This window comes from Callorhinus ursinus, unplaced genomic scaffold (assembly GCF_003265705.2).
Source record: "Callorhinus ursinus isolate GAN/ISIS: 27379988/994484 unplaced genomic scaffold, GSC_fseal_2.0 scaffold4, whole genome shotgun sequence".
NCBI classification, from domain to species: domain Eukaryota; kingdom Metazoa; phylum Chordata; class Mammalia; order Carnivora; family Otariidae; genus Callorhinus; species Callorhinus ursinus.
This window is the reverse complement of record NW_027397066.1, coordinates 147,847,812-147,871,658: the sequence shown is the minus strand read 5'-3', so window position 1 is coordinate 147,871,658 and position 23,847 is coordinate 147,847,812. Positions and strand designations below refer to the sequence as shown.

At 34.6% G+C, this 23,847-nt stretch overlaps 1 protein-coding gene across 1 annotated transcript; it reads left to right on the top strand.

Moving 5' to 3' along the window:
• The first annotated feature begins 595 nt into the window (after window positions 1-595).
• On the top strand, window positions 596-23,847 carry SCRG1 (stimulator of chondrogenesis 1). Its single transcript, XM_025874050.2, has 3 exons — window positions 596-753; window positions 21,190-21,445; window positions 23,614-23,847. Exons 2-3 carry the CDS (start codon window positions 21,204-21,206, stop codon window positions 23,666-23,668), a joined length of 297 nt encoding a protein of 98 aa, XP_025729835.1. The 5' UTR covers window positions 596-753; window positions 21,190-21,203; the 3' UTR covers window positions 23,669-23,847.

Below are 23,847 nucleotides of genomic sequence, written 5' to 3'. Positions count from 1 at the left end.
TCCTTTATTTGAGACGCAGATTTCTTTTTTAGTCATTTTATTTTTTACTTTCCACTGACTGGTAACGACTTGTTGGGTGAGGATTTGGAGACTTTGAACATATATTCAACCAAAATATTATAATAAGAGATCTAGATGGTGAGGAAAACTTAGTGAAAAAACACAAAGAAACCGTGAAAGAGGAAGAGGTGCTCAGCTATTTGCCTAAATCACATTAGCCATTTCTCCTCCTCTCCTTCTCCTCTTCTCTCTCTGCTCTCTCTGTTCCCATCTATCTCTCTGTCTCTCTCTATCTCTGTCTCTCTGTCTCTCTGTCTCTCTCTCTCTCTCACACACACACACACACACACACACACATACACACACACACTTCTCCTAAAGTTGAAATCACTCTGTGTTCCCTCAGGTTTTACATTTTATTGCTCCAAGAGTCTGCCTCCCTGAGGTTCTTGTATAGACTAGTTATTTCCCTCTGTAAAGAAGCTGTTCAGTTCTTCCTCGCCTGGTTTGGAAGAATCCAGGGGAGGCAGTTCTTTCAGCCCTGTCTCTCTTCCACTCCCCTCCTCCCCCAGTCCTGGCTGGAGCAGTGAATCTGTCAATCCCAGGCAAGAGACAAGGCAGACAAAGGTTTATTTGTAAAGAACTTCGTTCTAGCACCTCCTTTTTTCTCCTTTTGCCCAAACTTACCCAGTGAATTGGAGCATTTAAGAAGATTCCTTTGCCAAGAAGACCAAAAGGAACGGAGAAGAAAGGGTATGTATTTTTTATTAAATATCATTTTGTATCACTTATTCTACTACAAATTATTACTGTATTTATGTGTTGAATCAGAAGAGAAAGAGAGAAAGGGGTGGATATACTTTGAAAAAGATAATGCTTCCTAGGATAAAAGAAAATAATCAGATTAAAAGGGACTAGAAAATGTACATTCCTTAACTGGGAAAGTCACTTAATCATAGTTTTAAAAAGAGACAGCTCCCTCACTGTGATTCCTGATTAATGCCCACGTCCACTCTGAAGCTGATCCCATGTAACAGGACCTTATTATTCCACATCTCAGAATCATATGAGAATAATGAAGTATATAAGGTTAGTCTTTTAACGCAGTACCTATATTACCCACTCTATGTGAAGTTAACTGCAATGTCTAAGAAAGGAAACGTTTTTTGTTTGTTTGTTTGTTTGTTTGTTTGTTTGTTTGTTTTTGCTTTTAAAATCCTGATTCCTAAAAAGGAACTGTTATAAATGTGTGATACAAAGAGGGAATTCACTGAATTCATCCTTGGTGTCCCCACCATAGAACACACTACAGTGTCTGTACTGCTAAGATAAAGGGAACACTTTTTCCCTTTCAGGCTTATAAAAATTCCTCTTTAAAATTCCTTAACTTAGTTATGCAAGCTGTGAAAAGCTCCCCCAAATGCTGGTCCTTTTCCCCAGGGATGATGATTTATTATAGCCAGCAAAACAAGTAGAATGATGCAAGACTGTGAACATTAATATCATCTTACAGCATTCTCCGAATGCATTCTCTGAAGGAAGATTTCTTTCAGGAAGGATGTGAACTTCATGTTTCTACTGATGAAGGTCTCTTGGGTACTTGGGCTGATTGTGTCTGGTTTAATGATGTTTGAAAGGCTTATCCACTTTCTCATACCACCTCTTCTGTAACATACGCTTTCAGAAGTTCTACTTCAGGGCACATTCTATCACAAACCTCTTCTAACACAGTTAATAAGAGATTTTTTGAAATGACAGGGTTTTTTTTTCTTCCCATCATCCAAGAAAGATGAATGGGAAATATCACGGACTAGATGGCAATTTTAATCTTTTCCAGCTATAATTTTTGATATTTTAAATGTCAGGTTCTGGGCTGGAATTTTCATTTGTTTTTGCAGCCTTTGCTTCTCTCTTGCTGTGTTTTGAAAGAAATCTGAAAATGGACTGCCCTTTCTGTCGAATTCATCAACTCTCTTTCATTCCATTGCTCTTAATACCAGTTCCCAGAATTGACATCAGTTGCCTGTATGAGCACTGCACCATAAATCTCTGAACACTTAAACTGTATAGCCCTGTTAGTTTTGGCCATTAAGTGGGATAATTTTTCTTTTTAAGTCTTCATTTAACTCAACCATTCAAAAGCCTTCTGATGGCAAATACCCTCACATAATCAAAATTTGCAATTCCCTATTTTATGATGGTGGCCATGATTTGTTGCTTAATTGGAAATACCTTGCCCATGATTCTATATCCTCTGCATTGATCCTTTAAAAATTATGCCACTATTGGGATATGAATGGTATCATACAGTGTTAGGAACAATATTAATTACATAAATTTGAATCAAAAAAACCAGTAGATAACTATCTAAGGATCTCTTGCTTATTCCTTTAGGTATTCAGTTTTTAGCTTTGTTTTCTTTTGTAATTTGGATGTACTCCAGGAGGAATTTTAAGTGCGTGTACTTCAAACGAAATAGAAAAAAAAAATAGAGCAGTTTGCTTCAAATTTGCCAAAGTCATCTCACTCTTGTTGGCACTTGAAAATATATGGTCTTGATGGATTGCCAAGGATTAAGTTTGGTGTCTTCTAATGAAAAAAATAATCAAAGTATCACATTGGAACATACTGGTTGAGACATTTTCCCACTTGCTAAATCAAAGTTAAATCTACCTGCACTCAAGTAAAAGAAGCAGAGAAAACTTCAGTTCAAACATGTAATTTATTAAGTGTTAAAAAAAAAAACTACCAGTAAGTGCTTGCCAGGTGTGGAAATTTCCATCCTAGTATGTGACTGAGACTGACAGAAGCACTATTTTGTGCTCTGGCATGGACATATTCAGAAGAGGTGCATGGTATGGCAAGTTTTCCAGCAATTTATTTGTTCATTCCTTCAGTGAATGTTTTTGGAACATTTACTGTGAGCCCAGTATTGAAGCAGGCACTCTGAGAGGTGCAAAAGAAGTAGAAGTTATAGTCCTTGCCTTCATGATGCTGGCATCTCCTCTTGCAATCCTCTGAATATTGGCTTGCCCCAGGTCTCAGTCTTTTGTCTCTTCTCTTCTTCATCTATACTCACTACCTTGCCAGTCCCATAGCTATAAATATGATCAATAAATATCCTGATGACTCTAAAATTTTTATTTCTAGCCCTAACCTTCAGACACATACTGCCTACTCAACATCTTAACTTGGATGTCTAGTAGGCTTCTCAAACTTAACTTGTCTGAAAATTTACTCTTAAATTTTCCCCAAATTGACCCCATCTAATTCTTCCTCAGCTCAAAAAATGTTAATATCACTCATGTCAAAAACCTAAGAGTCATCTTTGATTCTCTGCCTCTTGCCTCTTCTCTTCCATCGACTGTCACCAATAGCCTTTTTCTTCTTCCAATTTTGTCCCACCACCACACATCTTTGTAAAGCAGTCAGGGATTATTTTTTAAGGCATAAATCAGATCACGTTACTATTCTATCAAAATCTTCTGATGGTTTCATAATATCTTAAATAAAATCCAACCTCTTAATCATGTTCTATAAGACCCTTTATGACGTTTCCATATCTTCCTTCCTGGTTCTAGGTAAATACACAGAATGACCAATTTACTCAATGGCCAAATGCCTTTCAGTGAGTTTCCCACTCCCAACGGTAGCCATATTCTCTATTGCTAACTGGCTTATGAAAAATATTGACAATGACAAGGCATTATTTATTCAAATTCACAGTTCTTAAAGAATGGATTACACACGAGTGCTATAGGCACATAGAATAAGGGAGCTATTAGAGTGGTATGGGCTAGATTTGGGAAGGCTTCTTAGAAGCGATGAGTTTGAAGTTCATCCTCAATAGACGGTTTGGTCAGAAATTATAAAGGGAAGAGGTGAGAGGGAACAGTAAGGCAGAGACGTATGTGTAGGATTGAAGAGATGACTGGTGTTTCTACTAGTTGAGCTATAGTGAATGGTAGATGTGGAGGGGAAGTGGAAGGAAGGCCTTAGGATTAGCCTTAGGAAGTTCACCATTTTTTAGATACCATGAAACCACTGCAGGCTCTTCCCCAGGATTAAAAAAAAAAAAAAGTGTTTTCAGAGAATCATTCATGTAATACTACACATAGGGGCCATGCATTGTATTAGCCACTGGGTATGTGGTGGTGAACAAAATAGACTGCCTTCATGGAGCTTTCTGTCTTAAGGTAATGATAAACATAAAATGAGTAAATTCATAAATATATAATTTAAAATGTGATAAATATCATTAGAAAAAAAGAAGGCACTATGAAAGAATCAAGTTGAAACTACTTTAGGTTGGATGGTCAGAGAAAGCTTTTGAAAAAAATGACATTTAAAATGAGAACTGAAAGCCAAGAATAAGCCAGGCAAGTAAAGAGCATTCTTTCTAGAGAGGCAGCATATATAAAAATCCTAATGGAGGAAGAAAGATTTCTATTTAATTATAAGGAAATACTCTATGTATCTTTACTGCAATATATTTTTAAATGGGTCAGATGAGCTATTTTGTGGCTTTTGGAAAGATATAAATTATATCAAAATATAAATTATGAAAATTAACTCAAGAGATAGAAACTATGTAATATTTAGGACATATTTATATTATAAATTATTTATTGTTTATCTGAAATTCAAATTTAACTGAGTATCCTGTATTTTATCTAACAATTATATTTTAACAATATTGAATATCATCTGAGTGTCAATATCATGTATATAATCAGAGACAAAGGACTGCAAAAGAGGTCAGGGAGTGGTGATATATGGGTTTTGAATTTATCTGCTTTAATGTAGAAAGGTGTAGTGGAGACACTCTGAGGAATATACGTCAGTTAATACCAATCTTTGTGATGAGTTTGTCCTCAGCTTTCCACCCATTTATACTTTTCCCCTTTTCTCATTATCTTATGACCCTGTACTTCCTTCTCAATACCTTTCACTGGTATAACATCTTTCTCTGACTTTTCTTCCACCCAGTCTACAAATGTTAGTTTCCCAATGTTCTGTCCCTGACCATCTCAATTTCTCCTTAATACCCTCACCTATGCATACCAAAAAGAGATATACCAAAATGCTAACAACCCTTATCTCTACATGGAAACTCTAGTTGTATTTTATTCTATCTATTCTTTTCTGTATTTTCCATGTTTTACACTGAGTATTATTACTTTTTTTAAAAGTATCTTTTCAAAAAAATCCAATCAGGTTTCTGGATATAATTAGACCCATCTAATGGAAAGAAAGCTTAAGCAGGTAACAATCATGAAATGAGCTCACAAACAAATTACATTTATATGCAGGAAAAATATAAAGGGTAGTAAGAGCCTAAGCTTAGTAAATGCACGACTTTCCAAAAGCCACAAGAATTAGACAAAATTAAGCTAATTACTAAAAATAAGAACAACATGATTGCATAGTAAAAAAAAAAAAAACCTATGGAGACACAAACTGTAAAATACATGAAAAATGCTAATGACTAATATGGTAGAAAAATTCTTCAAACACAATTGGTAAAAAGGTTACAAAGAATTTAAAACTCTCTCTCCACCCATCTCCTTACACCCAATTTTTTGATAAGAGAGTAATCTGGTAAGGGAGGTTAGAGAAAAGGGGAGGGATCTTTGTTATTGTTGAATCTTCTGATAAAAGCACACATACACATTTTAAGATTTATTTATTTTAGAGAGAGAGAGAGAGAGAGAGACAGATAATCTCAGGCAGACTCCCCAGTGAGCGCAGAGCCCAACCCAGGGCTCGATCTCATGACCCTGAGATCATAACCTGAGCTGAAATCAAATTAGGTGCTTAGCCGACTGAGCCACCCAGGTGCCCCTATAAATATATATTTTTAAGACAGGTATGAGCTGACTAGAATAAATGATAGTTTTTTTTTAAGATTTTATTAATTTATTTGACAGAGAAAGACACAGCGAAGAGAGGGAACACAAGCAGGGGGCATGGGAGAGGGAGAGGGAGAAGCAGGCTTCCCACAGAGCAGGGAGCCAGATGCAGGGCTCGATCCCAGGATCCTGGGATCATGACCTGAGCCGAAGGTAGATGCTTAACGACTGAGCCACCCAGGTGCCCCTAAATGATAGTTTTGATAAAAAAAGGAAAACAAAACAGAAATCGGGAAGTACATTTAAAGTCAGACTATTTAGAAAAAAATACAGTACAATTTAATCAAAACAATAGTACTTGATGATATCCAAATTTAAGAATTTGACAGCTCACTAACATCTTCCCATGATAATTGTTCCCTGCAACTCGATATTGAGTTTAGCAATCTGAGAAACTCCTCCTTCCCTGACTATATATAAGCATCTAGAGATTAGGGTATATTATTTATTCTTTCACTAACATGCCAGGCATTGTTTGAGGTGCTTGGGATACACATTTGAGATAAAACCCTGCCTTCCTGGAGCTTACATTCAAGTTCTGAGAGACATAATAAGAATATTTTTAACAATTTAGAGGTTCATAAATGCCATGGAAAAGTAGAGCAACTAAGGCAGATTGAGAATATGTGAGGGGAGATACAGTTTTAAGTAGAATAGATCTTAGGAGCAAAGTGAACAAAAACTTGAAGAGGGTGAGGGAGGTAGACATGCAGTTAATCTGTTGGAAGAGCTTTCCAAGCAAAGGAATTAACCAGTGCAAAGGCCCGAAGGCAAGAATGTGTCTAGTATTTTTGAAGATTAGCTAGAACAGAAAGAACAAGGGGAAGAGTAGATAATTTCAGAGAGAGATAACAGGAAGCCAGATTGCATATGGAGGCCACCACAATGACTTTAGCTTTAATTGAAGTAACTGGAGTGATTGGAAGAGGATAGGTTTCGTTATTAATATTTTTCTTAATTCCTTTGCACTGCTGGTACTTAGGACAGTGCCTGGCATAAAGGAAATAATAAATAATGTCTGTTACATTGAACCAAATTAAACCAGCTTGCTCCTGTTTTTCTCTCTCTCACATAGTTACTTAATCACTTTATCAGCGAGTCCTACATCAGTGCTATTCTTTGACTCCCTCACTTTCTCAATATTGGCTGCTCTCCTCCTGAATACTCTTGCCAGCTTGGTCTTGGTATGGGCAGAGAAGTTCTAAGTCACCTGAAGCAGTAAATGAAGATTTGGGCCTAAAGATAAAAGAATGATTTCAGTCTATTTTTCAGCAGCCTAAATCAATTAGAACAAAATATACAAGCATCATTCCAGAAATAGGAAGGGCAGACTGAATGGCTCCTTGTGCAAACCATAATGGGTCTTATTTGTTGTCCTTTGGGACCCAGTAGCTCTTACCCTATCCAAGAGATCAGAGTCAGAGCAACCATAATTCAATTTGAGAAAGGTTGTGGAAGAGAAAAACATAGTTCTGAGAATTTGGCTTAAGTATTAAAATTATCAGAGTACCACACAATTCATTTTTAGAATCTTTAAGATTTGGCTATCTGTCCTTCATATTCCTCCAAAAATAGCTGCAAATAGTAAGAGTAGTATAGAAGCTTTCCTTCTACCCAAGATGGAGTAAAAAGAACCAGATTTACTTACTCTTCTGAAACAACAACAACAACAAAAAACAGACAAAACATATGAAAGAACCTCTATCAAAACACTGGGTTTCAAGCAAGGAAGTACATCATCTTATGAGAGATGGGAAACAAATGAGGTAGATTTCCCCAAGTCTCTTGCTTTGAGGGAATTTCCAGGCTGGAAAAATAAAAGGAGAGGGAACACAGAGTCCTGAAGATTCCCTGAATTGAGAAAATGGAGCTGAGAGTCAGAGAGACTAAAACAGCCACAATTCACAGAACAGAGTACTGGAGAGGAGAAAGATACATAGAGAATGCTGGATGTCTGCAGAGGGACCCACTGAAGTATTCAGAAAACTGATTCGTACATGCAGATGAGGAAACTATCCATGGTCAGGGAGAAAAATCTGAAAGGATTAGAGAACAGAGTGTCTGGCACTCACAAACTGTCAGGCATACTCATAAAGACAAATTGAAAAAACTTGTAATTCATTGGCCATTGGGTAGAATACTCAGGAAGGAATGGCCTCAGTTGTGAGGAATAATTAGCCCTAGGCTGAGTTAGAACCATCTAACAAATCATAAAAGCAAGTCCTGAAGGAATCAAACTGTTTCCAAGTAACTTAGTTACATCCTAGAACAAAGCACAAGAATATTTATAAGAATACAAAAATATCCAGCACCCAACCATGCAAAATTTAAACTGTCTGAAATCTAATCAAAGATTACCAGGTAAACAAAAAAGTAGGAAAACACAACTTATAACTAGAATAATCAATTGAAACCAACCCAAAATTAATACATATGTTAGTATTAGCAACAAAGATATTAGAACAGATACATCTTTAAGGTGTTGAAAAAAATCCAAACTGTCAATCTACCATACTATAACCAGCAGAAATATCTTTCAAAAACAAATGTAAAATAAAGACAGTTTCAGACATACAAAAGTTTAAAGAATTCCTCACCAGAAAACCTAACACTATAAGAATATTAAAGGACATCATTCAGGCATAAGGAAAATGATATCAGATGGAAACATGGATCTACACAGAAAAATGAGCACTGGAAAAGGAAACTACATGAATAAACACATAAGATTTTTTCTTATTATTTAATGCCCTAAAATACAATTGTTTAAGCAACAATAATAATATATTTTGAGTTTTTAGCATATACATCAGTAAACTATGTAACAGTGATAGCATAAAGGATGGAATAAGAAAAATGGAAGTATACTATTGTAAAGTTTTTATACTATATGTAAAGTATAATATCATTTGAAGGAAATGATGTTAAAGTATATATACTATAAATCTTAACGTAACCACTAAAATAACAAAATGAAGAATTATAGCTATGAGCTAACCAAGGAAGTAAAATGAAATCACACACACACACAAACACACACACACACACACACACACAAATTCAATTAATCCAAAAGAACACGTACAAAGAGGAAAAAAGGAACAAAGAACAAACAGACCAAACAGAAAACAAAATGCAAGTTGATAATTTTAAACCTAATGATGTCGGGGCACCTGGGTGGCTCAGTCAGTTAAACACAATGATGTCAGTAATCACATTAAATGTAAATGATCTAAATGTTCCACTTAAAGGGCAGAGATTGGATAAATATATCCAGTGAGTTTGGATAAAAAAGCAAGACCAAATGATAGACTATCTATAAGAAACACATTGGAAATCTAAAACCACAAATGAGTAAAAATAAAAGTATGGAAAAATATATTCAGAGTCGGAAGATCCAATGCCATTAGAATGCCATTATTCTCCAAATTTATCTATAGGTCAATGCAATCTTAATCAAAATTTCAGAAGGCCTTTTCTGTAAAACTGAGAAGCTGATAATACAACTCATACAGAAATGCAAAAGACCTATAACTGCCAAAACAACTTTGTGAAAGAAGAAGGTTTCAGGGCTAATTCTACATGATTCTAAGAATTATTAAGAAGTGACAGTAATCAAAACTATAGTATTGGCATAAAGATAAATAAATAGATCAATGGAAAGAATAGAGTCCAGAAACAGGCTCACAGCTATGTTGGAAAACTGATATTTGACAAAGATGCAAAGGCAGTTTGGTGGAGAAACAACAATCTTTTCAAATATAGTACTGAAACTACTGGACAACTGTATGAAGAAATGCAGAAAGAATTTCAACCACACCACTCACTAAATAAAAAATTAACTAATATAGATCACAGAACTAAATGGGAAACCTAAAATTATAAAACCAGTAGAAAACATGAGAAAAATCTTTGTGATCTTGAGTAAGGCAATGATTTCTTAAATATGACAATGAAAACATTTTTTTTAAGAAAAAGAGAATATTGATAAATCAGACTTCATCAATTTTAAGAACTTTTTCTCTTTGAAACCCACTGGTAAGGGAGTGATAAGAAAAGCCATAGATAAAGAGTAAATATTTAAGAAGTATATATCTGATAAAGAACTTGTATCCAGAATATGTAAAGGACTCTCAAAACTCAGGAAAACCACCCCGATTTTTAAAAGAGAGCAAGAGATTTGAACATGTCATTCACCAAAGAAGACACACAGATGACAAATAAGTACATGAAAAGGGCCTCAACACCATTAATCATTAAAGAAATGCAATATAAGATCACAATGAGACACTTAATAGAATGGCCAAAAATTAAAAAGACTGACCATACCAAGTCTTGGAGGGAATGTGGAGAAACTGGAACTTTCATACCCTGATGGGGGGAATGTAAAAATGGTACAATCACTTTGGAAAAACAATTTGGCAATTTCTTATAAAGTAAAACATACTCCTATCATACAATCCAGCTATTCTACTTCTAGGTATTAGTTTAAGAGTAATGAAAGCTATGACCTTACAAAGACTCATACACAAGTGTTCAAAACAGCTTTATTTGCAATAGCCCAAAACATAAAACAACTCAAATGACCATCAACAGGTAAATAGATAAGCAATCTAAAGCATATATAATGTAATACTTCTCAGCAATAAAAAGAAATCAGCTATTGATACCTGCAATGACATATATAAATCTCAAAATAAGTATGCTGAGTGAAAGAAGCCAGAAAAAATGAGTACATATTTTATGATTCTATTTATGTGAAACTCTAGAAAATGCAAATTTATCTCTGGAGATGGCAGATAAGTTGTTATCTGTGTAAGAGTGGAGGGAAGGGAGGAGGTAAGAGTGATGAACTACAAAAGGGCATGAGGAAACTTAGGGATAAAAGATATGTTCATTATCTTGATTGTGGTAATGGTTTCATGGGAATATACATATGCCAAAGCTTATCAAAATGTATACTTTAAATATTTACAGTTTATTATATGTCAGTTTTACCTCAATAAAACTCCTTAAAAATGTTTTGCTTATACAGTAGAATTTTGTTTTATATCTCAATATGTTGTTGAAAGCTTAATGGTTGTGGTGATTCCTGCCACATAGTAAATGTTCAGTGAACAGAAGGTCTAGTTAACCTTCTTTGAAGATTAACCTGAAAAAAAATGTCAAGAAATGTGGCTCTTTTAAAAAATATTACCTATTTCATGGGTATAAAGAAGACCCTGATCTGAAGTAATTGAGAACTAGAGCACCTCAGAGAATTATACTTTTTAAAATATAAAATTTTAACTCTGATCTGTAATAAGTTTATTGTAAGGCATTATTATATGTCTATATATTAGATTGTGATGTAATACAACACGAATATCTTGCTCCATCAAATCTGAAAAAATATAAAGTGAAATAGATCTCATATTTGTCTTTTCTTTCACTAATGTTTGGAGTCGGGATAAAATTAAATATTTAAAATTCTAAGAAAACATAAAAGAAAAGCCCAAAATAACTAATTCAAATTAGATTATGAAACAAAGAAAATATTAAACTCCTTTGGAGTATGAAGGAATATTTTTAGTTTCTAAGTTTAGAAAAAAGCAGTGAATATGTTTATCAAATTTTTTTTTATCAGATTTCTGGTTTATCAGACTTCTTACAGTTCCACATGTAAGGAACTTGGAAATCATTACTCTGTCTTAACAATAAGTAAAAAGCTGAACAGATTGAAAAATCAACAACTCTTCTTGGATTCACAAGTGAGGGGAGGACACAAGGGAAACCATGCCCCTGAGATTGGGAAGACAGGCAGATGAATATAGGAATTAAAGTCTTCCCAGAGCCAAGACTCAGTAGTAGAAACTGTCATGGGAACCAGTGCCAGAGTAAAAAACAAAAAACAAAAAACCCACCACCAACAAAAAGCCTGAACCTAGTCAATGAATTGGTGGAGTCTCACTGTGGACAACTCTGAGAGTTAACAACTCCACAAGGACCCAGTCATGGGGGTCCCCACAATATTGTGAGATTCACGTCTAAGAGTGAACTAAGTACACACAGTGAATAACAGAAAAATCCCCTCAGGGTTTCATCAGGGGGAAAAAAAAGGAACCATTTTGAAATATGCCAGAGCGCTCTGTTCTTAAGTAGGGCCTGCCCTCAGGAGAAACTACTTAACCAGAACCTAACCTGCCAAGATATTATCAGAGCCTAACTGACATAGTGAAAGAGAAATATCCAACTACAGTTGGCTCTAGGCTTGCTGTCCAACCAAAGAGGGGAGGGAAAAAAACCTGAGAAACACTTGTGAAAATCACAGCTCAGAAGCATGGACTCACTAAAAGACTGAGACCTAGTTATAGGCCTATAAAATGCTTCCTCTCCCCTCACATCTCACCACATTACTAAAGGCCTATTTACAGCAGTTCCTTTTACTTGGTACATCATATGTGGCTGTCAAGAAAACATTATAAGGCATACTAAAAAACAGATGAAATGAGCATCAGAACGCCCCATGGCAGGGATGTTAGAATTATCAGACCAGGAATTTAAACAACTATGATTAATATACTAAAGACTCTAATGGATAAAGTACACAGAATGCAAGAACAGATGGGCAAAGTAAGCAGAGAGATGGAAATTCTAAGAAAGAACCAAAAAGAAATGCTAGAGATGAAAAACACTTTAACAGAAATAAAGCTTGCCTTTTAAGGGCTCATTACCAGACTGGACACAGCTGAGGAGAGAATCACTGAGCTAGAGGATATAATAAATGAAGCCTCCAAAAGCACAGAATAAAGACTGAAAAAAAAAAAAATGGAACAGAATATCCAGGGACTGTGGGACAACTACAAAAGGTATAACATACTCATAATGGGAATACTAGAAGGAAAAGAAAGAGAGAAAGGAACAGAAGAAATACTTGAAACAATAATGACTGAGTCTATCCAAATTAATGTCAGACACCAAACCACCAATTCAGGAAGCTCAGAGACCACCAAACAGGATATATATCCCAAACACTACACACAGACATATAATTTTCAAACTACAGAAAATCAAAGGTTAAAAAAAAAATCCTTAAAGAAACCAGAGGTAAAAAACATCTTACTTATAGAGAAAAAAGGTAAGTATTATACCCAACTTCTCTTCAGAAACCATTAAAGCAAGAAGAGAATGGAGTATATAAGAAATAGTGCAGAGGATCATAGGGGAAGAGAGGGAAAACTGAATGGGAAGAAATCAGAGAGGGAGACAAACCATGAGAGACTCTGGATTCCAGGATACAAACTGAGGGTTGTGGAAAGGGAGGTGGGTGGGGGGATGGGGTAATTGGGCATTAAGGAGGGCACGTGATGTGATGAACACTGGGTGTTATAAGCAACTGATGAATCATTGAACACTACATCAGAAACTAATGATGCACTATATGTTGGTTAATTGAATTTAAATTAAAAAAAAAGAAGAGAACGGAGTGAAATATTTAAACTGTTGAGAGAAAAAATCTCAACCTAGAATTCTGTACCCTGCAAACTTATCCTTCAAACATAAAAAAGAAAGATTTTCTCAGACAAATAAAAATTGAGAAAATTTGTTGCTAGTAAACCTGGCATGCACGAAATGTTAAAATAAGTTCTTTTGAGAGAAAGAAAATACTATAGGTCAGAAACTCAGATCTACATAAAGAAAGGAAGAGCATGAAAGGAGGAATAAGTAAAGGAAAAATTAATTTTTCTTATTCTTAACTGATCTAACAGATAACAGTTTGTTCAAAATAATAGCAATGATAAAAAAATAAATAATAGCATTGATGTATTCAATTGGGCATGTTTATGTATAGATCATATATATATGTATATGTATGTTTATATATAAAGGCACCTGGGTGGCTCAGTCAGTTGAGTGTCCGACTCTTGATTTGGGCTCAGGTCATGATCTTGGGGTTATGGGATCGAGCCCCAAGTTGGGTTCTGTGCTCAACAGGGAGTCTGCTTCTCTCCTCTCCCTCTTCCCCCTCCCCCCTCAAATAAAGATTTATTTATTTGAGAGAGAGAGTGGGGGGGAAGGGTAGAGAGAGGGAGAGAGAGAATCTCAGGCAGACTCCCCACTGAGCCGGGAGCCTGACATGGGGCTCAATCTTACAACCATAAAGTCATGACCTGAGCCCAAATCATGAGTCAGACACTCAAGTGACTGAGCCACCCAGGTGCCCCAAGGTATAGTATTTTTTGAAAGGGGATGTAGATTAGTTGCAAATGTATATTTCAAACTCTAGGGTAACCACTAAAAAAAAAAGGTATAACCAATATGCTAAGAAAGGAGACAAAATGGAATCATATAAAATGTTCAATTAAAACCACAAAAGAGGGCAGAAAAAAAGTCAAAGAGAAAAATAGGAACAAGGAACAGGGCAACAAGTAGAAAACAAAAACAGATATGGTAGATATTAGTCCAAATATATAAATAGTCACTTTGGATGTCAAGGGTCTAAATGTCCCAATTAAAAGATCATCAGAGTAGATCAAAAAGCATGACCCAGTGTTAAACTTTGTATATAATGCTTTATAATTTAAAAGCATTTCTTATTTTTTTTATCAGTATAAGTGTACTGTTTAATGCCTATTTCCTATTTCACTCATTCCCCCACCTACCTCCCCTCTTATAACCATCCTTTGTTCACTGTAGTTGGAAATCTGCTTCTTGGTTTCTAATTCTCCCTTTTTTTCCTTTGCTGATTTGTTTTGTTTCCTAAATTGCACATATGAGTGGGATCATGTGGTGTTTGTCTTTCTCTGACTGATTTATTTCACTTGGCATTATTTTCTCTAGCTCTAGTCATGTTGTTGCAGATGGCAAGATTTCATTCTTTTTTTATGATTGAATAATATTAAATTATGCCCCCCTCCAAATCCATATGTTGAAGTTCTAACCCCCAATGTGACTGTTTTTAGAGATAAGGCCTTTAAGGAGGTAATTAAAGTTAAATGAGTTCATAAGCATGGGGTTCTAATCCAATAGGACTAAAAAAGAGGAAGAAACACCAGACACCTCTCTCTCTCTTTCTCTCCACATGTGCACAAGAGAAAAGCAATAGGAGGGCACAGTGAGAAAGAGGCCATCTGGTAGCCAATGACAGAGGCCAAATCTGCTGTGATCTTGGACTTCTAGTGTCCAGAACTGTGACAAATAAATTTCTGTTGTGTAGGCCACCCAATCTGTGGTATCTTGTTATGGCAGTTATTATAGGTGTTAGTAAAGAATTGAGAATGGTACTATGAAGGAAAGAAAAAAAATGACCCAACTATATGTTGCCTAAAAGAAACCTACTTCAAGAATAAAGACACATATAGAGGCACCTGGCTGGCTCAGTGGGAGGAGAGTGTGACTCTTGATCTCGGGGTCGTGCATTCAAGCTCCACGTTGAGTGTAGGGATTACTTAAAAATAAAAACTTAAAAAAAAGACATATAGATAAAAAGTAAGTGTATGGAGGAAAATACACCGTACTAACACTAACCAGACAAAGCAGGAGTAGCTATATTAATTTGAGACAGAGCAGACATCAAAAGAAAGTTATCAAGAATAAAGTCGGATATTACATAATATAAACGGGTTAATTCTCCAATAAGACATAACAATTCTTAACAAGTATGTGCCTAACAAAAGAGCATCAAACTGCATTGAGTAAAAACTGATAGGATTGTGAGAAAAAACAGATGAATCCACTATCCATATATCATAGATTTCAACACTCCACAGAAATGGAATAAATCCAGCAGGCAGAAAATTAGTAAGGACATAGTAGAACTCAGCACCACCGCCAATGAACTGGATATAATTGACACCTACAGACTACTTCACCCAGTAATAGCACAATACACATTCTTCTCAAACTCACACGGAACATTCCTCAAGACAGATCACATTCTGGGCCATAAAACACAATTTAACAAAGTGAAAAGAATAGAAATCATACAATTTCTTCTCTCATACCATAATGGAATTAAACTAAAAGTCAATAACAGAAAGATAACTGGAAAATCCCCAAATAGGTGGAGATTAACACAATTCTAAATAACATGTTGGGGCTAAAAAGAAATCTCAAGAGAACTTTTAGAATATTTTGAACTAAATGAAAAGGAAAACAACTTACCAAAATGTGTGGGATGCAGCAAAAGCAGAGCTTAGAGGGAAATTTATGAATGCATTAAATGCAAATATTAGAAAAGAAGAAAGATCTAAAATCAATTATCTCAGTTTCCACCTTGGGAAACTAGAGCAAATTCAATTTGCTCCAAAGTAAGCAGGAAAAAAAGAAATAATAAGTAGAACAGGTAAGTGAAACAAGTCAGAGAAAGACAAATACCATATGATTTCATTTATATGTGGAATCTAAAAAACAAACAAAAATGAGAAACAATATTCATGAATATAGAGAACTAGTGGTTGCCAGAGGAAAGAGGGTTGGGGAATAGGCAAAACAGGTGGAAGGGATTAGGAGGTACACATTTCTGGTTATCAAATAAATACATTAGAAGGATGAAAAAGTACAGCATAGGGAATATAGTCAATAACATTGTAATAATTTTGTATAATGACAGATGGTAACTACATTTATCATGGTGAGCATTTCATTATGTACATAATTGCTGAACCACTATGTTGTGCACTTGAAACTAATATATGTCAACTACACTTCAATCAAAAAATAAAAGGAGAAAATTAGGAATTCAAGTGGAAAAACTTAAACAATGACTGGCTTTTTGATGACATGAAGAAATTATTAAATTTTTTTAGTTATGTTAAAGGATATTGTGTTATGAGTTTTAAAAGTCCTTACCTTTAGTGAAATATACTGAAATATTTGTGGATAAGATGAGATGACTAGAATTAGCTTCAAAGTAATCAAAATTGAGGGAGAAAAAAAGTGGAGGTATAAATGATATAAGGGAGGCTATGGAGTGATAAAAACTGAAGCTAACAGATGAGTATTTTTTGGTTCATTAAACCATTATATCTGTTTTGTATATATTTGAAGTTTTTCACAATAAAAATAAAAATAAATACCTTAATACAAAATGATTAGAGCAGAAATCAATGAAATTTAAAACAGGAAATCAATAGAGAAAATCAATGAAACCAAAAGCTGGTTCTTTAAAAAGATTTAAAAAAACCAATAAGCTTCTAGCCAAGTAAACTAAGAAAAAAAGAGGACACAAATTATTAATATCAGAAATGAAAGAAGGAACATCACTACAGATCCCATGGAAATTGAAAGGCTAATAAAGCAATACTATGAGCAACTCTATGCCCATAAATCTATGAAACAAAATGAGTGAATCAACTCCTTGCAAGACACAGTTTGCCAAAATTCACACAAACGTACAATCTGAATAGATCTATATCTATTAAAGAAATTGAGTTAATAATTAGTAACCTCCCCAAACAGAAAGCACCAGGCTCAAGTGGGTTCCCCGGTAAATTTTATGAAATATTTCAGGAAGAAATTATACCAATTCTCTACAATCTCTTTCAGAGGATAGAAGCAGAGGGAATATTTCCTAACTCACTCTATGAGGCCAGCATCACTGTAATACCAAAACCAGACAATGGCTTTACAGGAAAAGAAAGCTATAGACCAATATCTCTCATGAACATAGATACAAAAATCCTCAACAAAATATTAGCAAATTGAATCCAAACAAGTATAAAAAGAATGATATACCACAGTCAATGTGATTTAGGTATGCAAGGCTGGTTCAACATTTGAAAATTAATTAATGCAATCCATCACATCAATAGACTAAAAAAAAAATCACATGAGCATATCAATAGATGCAGAAAACTCATTTGAGAAAACCTAACATGCATGCATGATAAAAGTTCTCAGTAAACTAGAAATAGAGGGGAACTTTCTCAACTTGGTAAGGACTATCTACAAAGAAACCTATAGCTAACATCCTTAATGGTGACAAATTCAAATCTTTCCTATTAAGATCAGGAACGAGGCAAGAAAGTGCCCTCTCACCACTCTTTTTCAATATCATACTGAACATCCTTGCTAATATAATAAGGCAAGAAAAGGAAATAAAAGTAGGAAAGAAGACATAATACTGTCTTTGCAGATGACATGATTGTCTATGTAGAAAATCCAAAAGAATCAACAAAAAACCTTCTGGAACTAATAAGTGATTATAGCAAAGTTGCAGGATACAAGGTTAATATATAAGCATCAGTTGCTTTCCAATATACAAGCAATGAATAAGTGGAATTTGAAATTAAAAACAATACCATTTACATTAACACCCCCAAAATAAAATATTTAGGTATAAATCTGACAAAATATATACAAGATGTATATGAGAAAAACTATAAAACTCTGTTGAATAAAATCAACATTTGGATATGATGATGACTTTTAAGATATAACATCAAAAACATAATCCATGAAAGAAATAATTGGTAAGCTAAACTTTATTATAGTTAAAATTTCTCTGTGAAAGAATATGTCAAGAGAATTAGAAGATAAGCCATAGGCTGGGAAAAAATACTCGCAAAATACACATCTGATACAGGACTATGATCCAAAATATACAAAAAACTCTTTTAAACTCAACAATAAGAAAACAACCAACCCAATTAAAAAAATAGGCCAAAGACCTTAACAGATTCTTCACCAAAGAAGACATACAGATGACAAATATGTATATGAAAAGACACCCCACATCATATGTCATCAAGGAAATGCAAATTAAAAGAACAATGAGATATCACTACACACCTATTAGAATGGCCAATATCCAGAACACTGACAACACCAAATACTGGTGAGGATATGAAACAACAAGAACTCTCATACGTTGCTGGTGGATATGTGAAATGGTACAGTCACTTTGGAATACAGTTTAGCAGTTTCTTACAAAACTAAACAACTTTTACCATGTAATTCAGCAATTGTGCTCATTGGTATTTATCCACAGGAGTTGAAAACTTATGACCATACAAAAACTGGTCCATGGATATTTACAGAAACTTTATTCATAATTGCCAAAAATTGGAAGCAACCAAGATGTCCTTGAGTAGGTAAATGGATAAATAAATTGTGGTGCATTCAGACAATGGAATATCATTTAGTACTAAAAGAAATGAGCTGTCAAGACATGAAAAGACATGGAGGAAACTTAAATGCATTTTACTAAGTGAAAGAAGCCAATCTTAAATGGCTACATATTATGATTACAACTATATGACATTCTGAAAAAGTTAAAACTATAGAGACAATAAAAAACAACAGTAGTTGCCAGAAGTTAAGGAGAGAGAAATGTATAGGCAGATCACAGAGGATTTTTAGGGCAGTGAAAATATTCTGTATGATATTGTAATGATGGATAAATGTCATTATACATTTGTCCAACCCATAGAATGTACAGTACCATGCATGGAATTATGGCCTTTGAGAGATTATTATGTGCCATGTAGGTTCATCTTGGGAAAACACAAAGTACTGTTCTGGTGAGTGATGTTCATATTTAGGAGACTATGGATGTGTGAGGGCAGAGGGTATATGGGAAATCTGTACCTCCCTTTCCATTTTATTGTAAACCAATGACTACTCTAAAATAATTGTCCTTTTAAAAAATCCACAATCTTACCTAAATTAATTCACCTTTAAGATGTATCAAGTCACTGAAAACTTCATACAAAAATTTCCTTTGAACAACATTGTTTTCTTTCAAAGTACAATATACATATATGTCTTCTCCTCTTTTTAATATTCCATGGTAGGAAAGATCCTCTGGCATCTTTCAACAAGATGAAATCTGATTGGCTGTGGATTCTGATTCTGATTCCTCCACTATTTTGCTAGTTTTTCTTTGCTACAATAGCTTCCATTCTTTTCATGTCTAACCTGAAAGCCAGAGAAGCCTGATTAAATAGATGATAAAAAAAAGAAAAAAATAGATGATGAATATTCCACAGTTGTATGCAAATACTGTATTTAAAGAATTCTCTCCTGGAAGAGAAAAACACTTGTTTGGTATGACCCCAAGAGCTTAAACTGGGACTGGTTGGTAGAAGCTACAAAAAAAATTTTTACAGTAAGGAAAATGTTAGAACTGCATCAGTAGAATATGTTGACTTAGTCAATAATGAGCTCCCCAGCACGGTAGGTGTTCGAGAACAGGGCTAAATGTTTATTAGGGGAAATTCAAGTCTCTGTTTTCAATGAGGCTAAGATGAAGTAATCTACATGGGATAAAAATTCACAATATTCCTAAAAATTTGAAACAAAAATGAGCCCCCAAAGTATTTTTGGTAGGTTTTAAAAACTTAATTGAACTATAAGTATATGTATAGAATATTATTTCTCAGTGTCAGAATAGATAGGTTTTTTGTTCCTGTCAGAGTGGAACCCAAGTTATTTGACAATGTTGTTGGTAGGATATGCAAGTTAAGAACCACTGAACTTGGGATACCTGAGTGGCTCAGTTGGTGAAGCGTCTGCCTTCGGCTCAGGTCATGATCCCAGGGTCCTGGGATTGAGTCCTAAATCAGGCTTCTCCCTTTGCCTGCCGCTCCCCCTGCTTGCGCTCGCTCTTTCTGACAAATAAAGTCTTAAAAAAAAAAAAAGAACCACTGAACTTGATGATGGTATTCGTTCTAGAAATTCACTTGAGTTTTAACCACCATAAAAAGCAGTTCTAGAAATTCACTTGAGTTTTACCACCTTAAAAAACAATTCTTCTCTACTGAATATATCAAAAATAAAAAATTACTTTGAGTACTTAAAAATGCAGATTCTGACTCTTACTATCACCTCCCCCTGCTCCCCAGCATTTCTTATTTAATATTTTGTTGTGGAACCCAGGCATTTGATTTTTTTTTAAAGATTTTATTTATTTATTTGACAGACAGAGCAGGAGAGCACAAGCAGCGGGAGCGGCAGACAGAGAGGGAGAAGCAGTCTCCCTGTAGAGCAGGGAGCCCGACTTGGGGCTCCATCCCAGAACCCTGGGATCATGATCCGAGCTGAAGGCAGTCCCTTAACCAATGAGTCACACCCAGGTGCCCCCGGGCATTTGATTTTTAACAATTATTCTAAGGGATTTTTATTGTCAGTAGTCACAAAATTACACTTGAGAAACACAAAGAAGAGAGTAGAAAAGATGAACTTCCAATCTTTCTATCCAAATATTTATGAGAATGCTACAGAATTTTAAGTTCAGATGAATTTCATCTTTTAAAAAAACAAACACTGACACATTTTGCTTTTTCTTCTATCTCAGAGCAAAAAGCCAAGATGAAATTTATAGTACTTGCTGTCACTGTTGGTCTAACTTTGCTGCTAGGAGTCCAAGCCATGCCTGCCAATCGCCTCTCTTGCTACAGAAAGACACTAAAAGATCGCAACTGTCACAACCTTCCAGAGGGAGTAACTGACCTGACAAAGATGGATGTAAACGTCCAGGATCACTTCTGGGATGGGAAGGGATGTGAGATGATCTGTTACTGCAACTTCAGCGAATTGCTCTGCTGCCCAAAGTAAGGAAATGTAATTACAAAGTATATGGCTATGAAATGTATGCATAACAACTCTTTCTTAAGACAACTTTATAATGTGTTTGCTGAAATTAATCACCCTTTTTTAGTAAAATCCTACTTAAATCTCAGCTATTTTCTAGGATCATCACCATTGTGTATGAAACTGAATGTTTTCATTTAAGAAAGAGAATTTGGCAGATTTTAATAAAACTAAATATAAAAAAACCCCAAAAACAAACAAAAAACTAAATATAATCCAGAAAATTAATAACACTCCAATATATCAAATTCTAAATTCCCTGACTTTTACCACAAAAAAATCTACCAGTAGGAGAGGCCAACTTTAAGGTTGATATCTTAAATCAATTTGAAAACCAATAAAAGACTTTAGATAAAAGATCCTAGTGAACAGGGCCACATAATTAATTGGACAGAGAAGTGGTAATGGTCAAAGAAAAACTTTCTAGCTCTATGTATGAGTTAACCAGAAATGAACTAAATAAAAATTATCTACTGACTTGGAAAAGAGATGCATTTTTAATACAGTGGCAGATAAATCAATAATTTTTTTTTGGTTCGTTTTTGAAAATCATCTTCTTCTGATACTGAAGAGCCTCAAATACCATGATCTTGGCTATTTCATACTGAAATTAGCTCTTTCAAATTACTTTCAACATATGTGATCATATTTTCATTTTTCTAAGAAACCTGTGAGGTAGAAAGGACAGATACAATCATTTTACGAAGGAGAGGTGCAGAGAGGTAAAGTGACCAGCATCATCCTACGCAACTTGTTAATATCAGTACTGAAACTAAAATCCAGGTCTTCTGATTTGGACCAGATATTTTTTCTACCAAGGCAGTTGGGTTCTTAATATGTGGTTCCCAGATCAGCAGCTTCAATATCACCTAGTTCTTATTAAAGATGCATATCTGTTCTGGAGCCCTAGACCAGACCTACTGAATTAGGAAGACTGGAGGTGAGGCATAACAACTATGGCTTAACAAATCCTATAGGTGATTCTGATGCCTGATAAAGTTTGAGAATCACTTGTACTAAATGATATCAAGAATGTGAGTGAACTGATTCCATTAAAATGACTTAATTTTTCCCAGACTACATAAATGAAATGCTATTTAATATTAAAATACCATGTTTGCTCTTTTGTAATTGTAAGACCTGAAGGCAATTTATTGAGAAGTACTTGTATTTAATTTATGATATAATTTTGTGACCATCTGTGTTAATGGATGAGAATAGAAGTCTGGATACACAAAAGTAATTTTTATCTGATTTTGTTTACCATTTCCCCAGTACCAACAAATTTACATTGCTAAATATATTTCCTTTTCCCCCCTGTGAACACAAATTCTAATTTGCCATCCTATATTCCTCTCATTTGTATTGAGATATAATTGACATACAGCACTGTATATGTTTAAGGTATACAACATAATAACTTGACAGACATATAGCACAAAATGGTTACCATAATAAATTTAGTTAACATTCATCACTTCATATAGTTACCCAAAATTTTTTCTCCTTGTGATGAGAACTTTTAGAATTTACTCTCTTAGCAGCTTTCAAATACATGATACAGCAGTGTAAACTATACTTACATTATAGTTTACATATGAAGTATATTTCTAATGAGCCATAATCCTGATAAAATTTTATATTATTTTCATGCATTTTAATACTTTACCTAATGTGATCTTTTCAGTAACAGTAGAGTTGAATAGCTTAACATTTGTCCTTTCCCTATAAAACCTAGAAATTTATTTATTGACATTCTAAGAATTTTTTAACCTTCTATTTCTTATCTGTGGATTTAAACTTCATAGCCCATCTCCACTCATATCAGAGAAATAATACTTTTGGTATGATCATAAAGTTTTGAAATCATTTAATTTTCCCTTTTCCTTATAGATAAAGGATAGCATAATATCAATGGCAAAGGGGTGGAAAGTAGGAGACTTGATTACTTTCTTGGTCTTTGTTGCTCCTGTGGCAAGTCCTCCCACTCATTCTCTTGGTACTTTATTCCCTAAAAAGAATAGTTTTGTCTGAAATCCTGGAAATCGTTGTCCATTTTTAACCCAGTAAAGACTAATAGATATCTTAGTTTTCAGCTGAATTTAACTGATGTCCTACTTTCTTTCAGAGATATCTTCTTTGGACCAAAGATCTCTTTTGTGATTCCTTGCAACAATCATTGAGAATCTTCATGTATTCCAGAGAACATCATCTCTCATTTCCCACAAATTGCAGTATATCAACATAACTGCATTTCAGGTTTCTATCCAGTGCAATAAAGCACAGATTCTATAAATTCTTACTTGTCTAAGACAGTAAACTTGTGTTTAAATAAGTAGTAATAAAAATTAATTCAATTTAA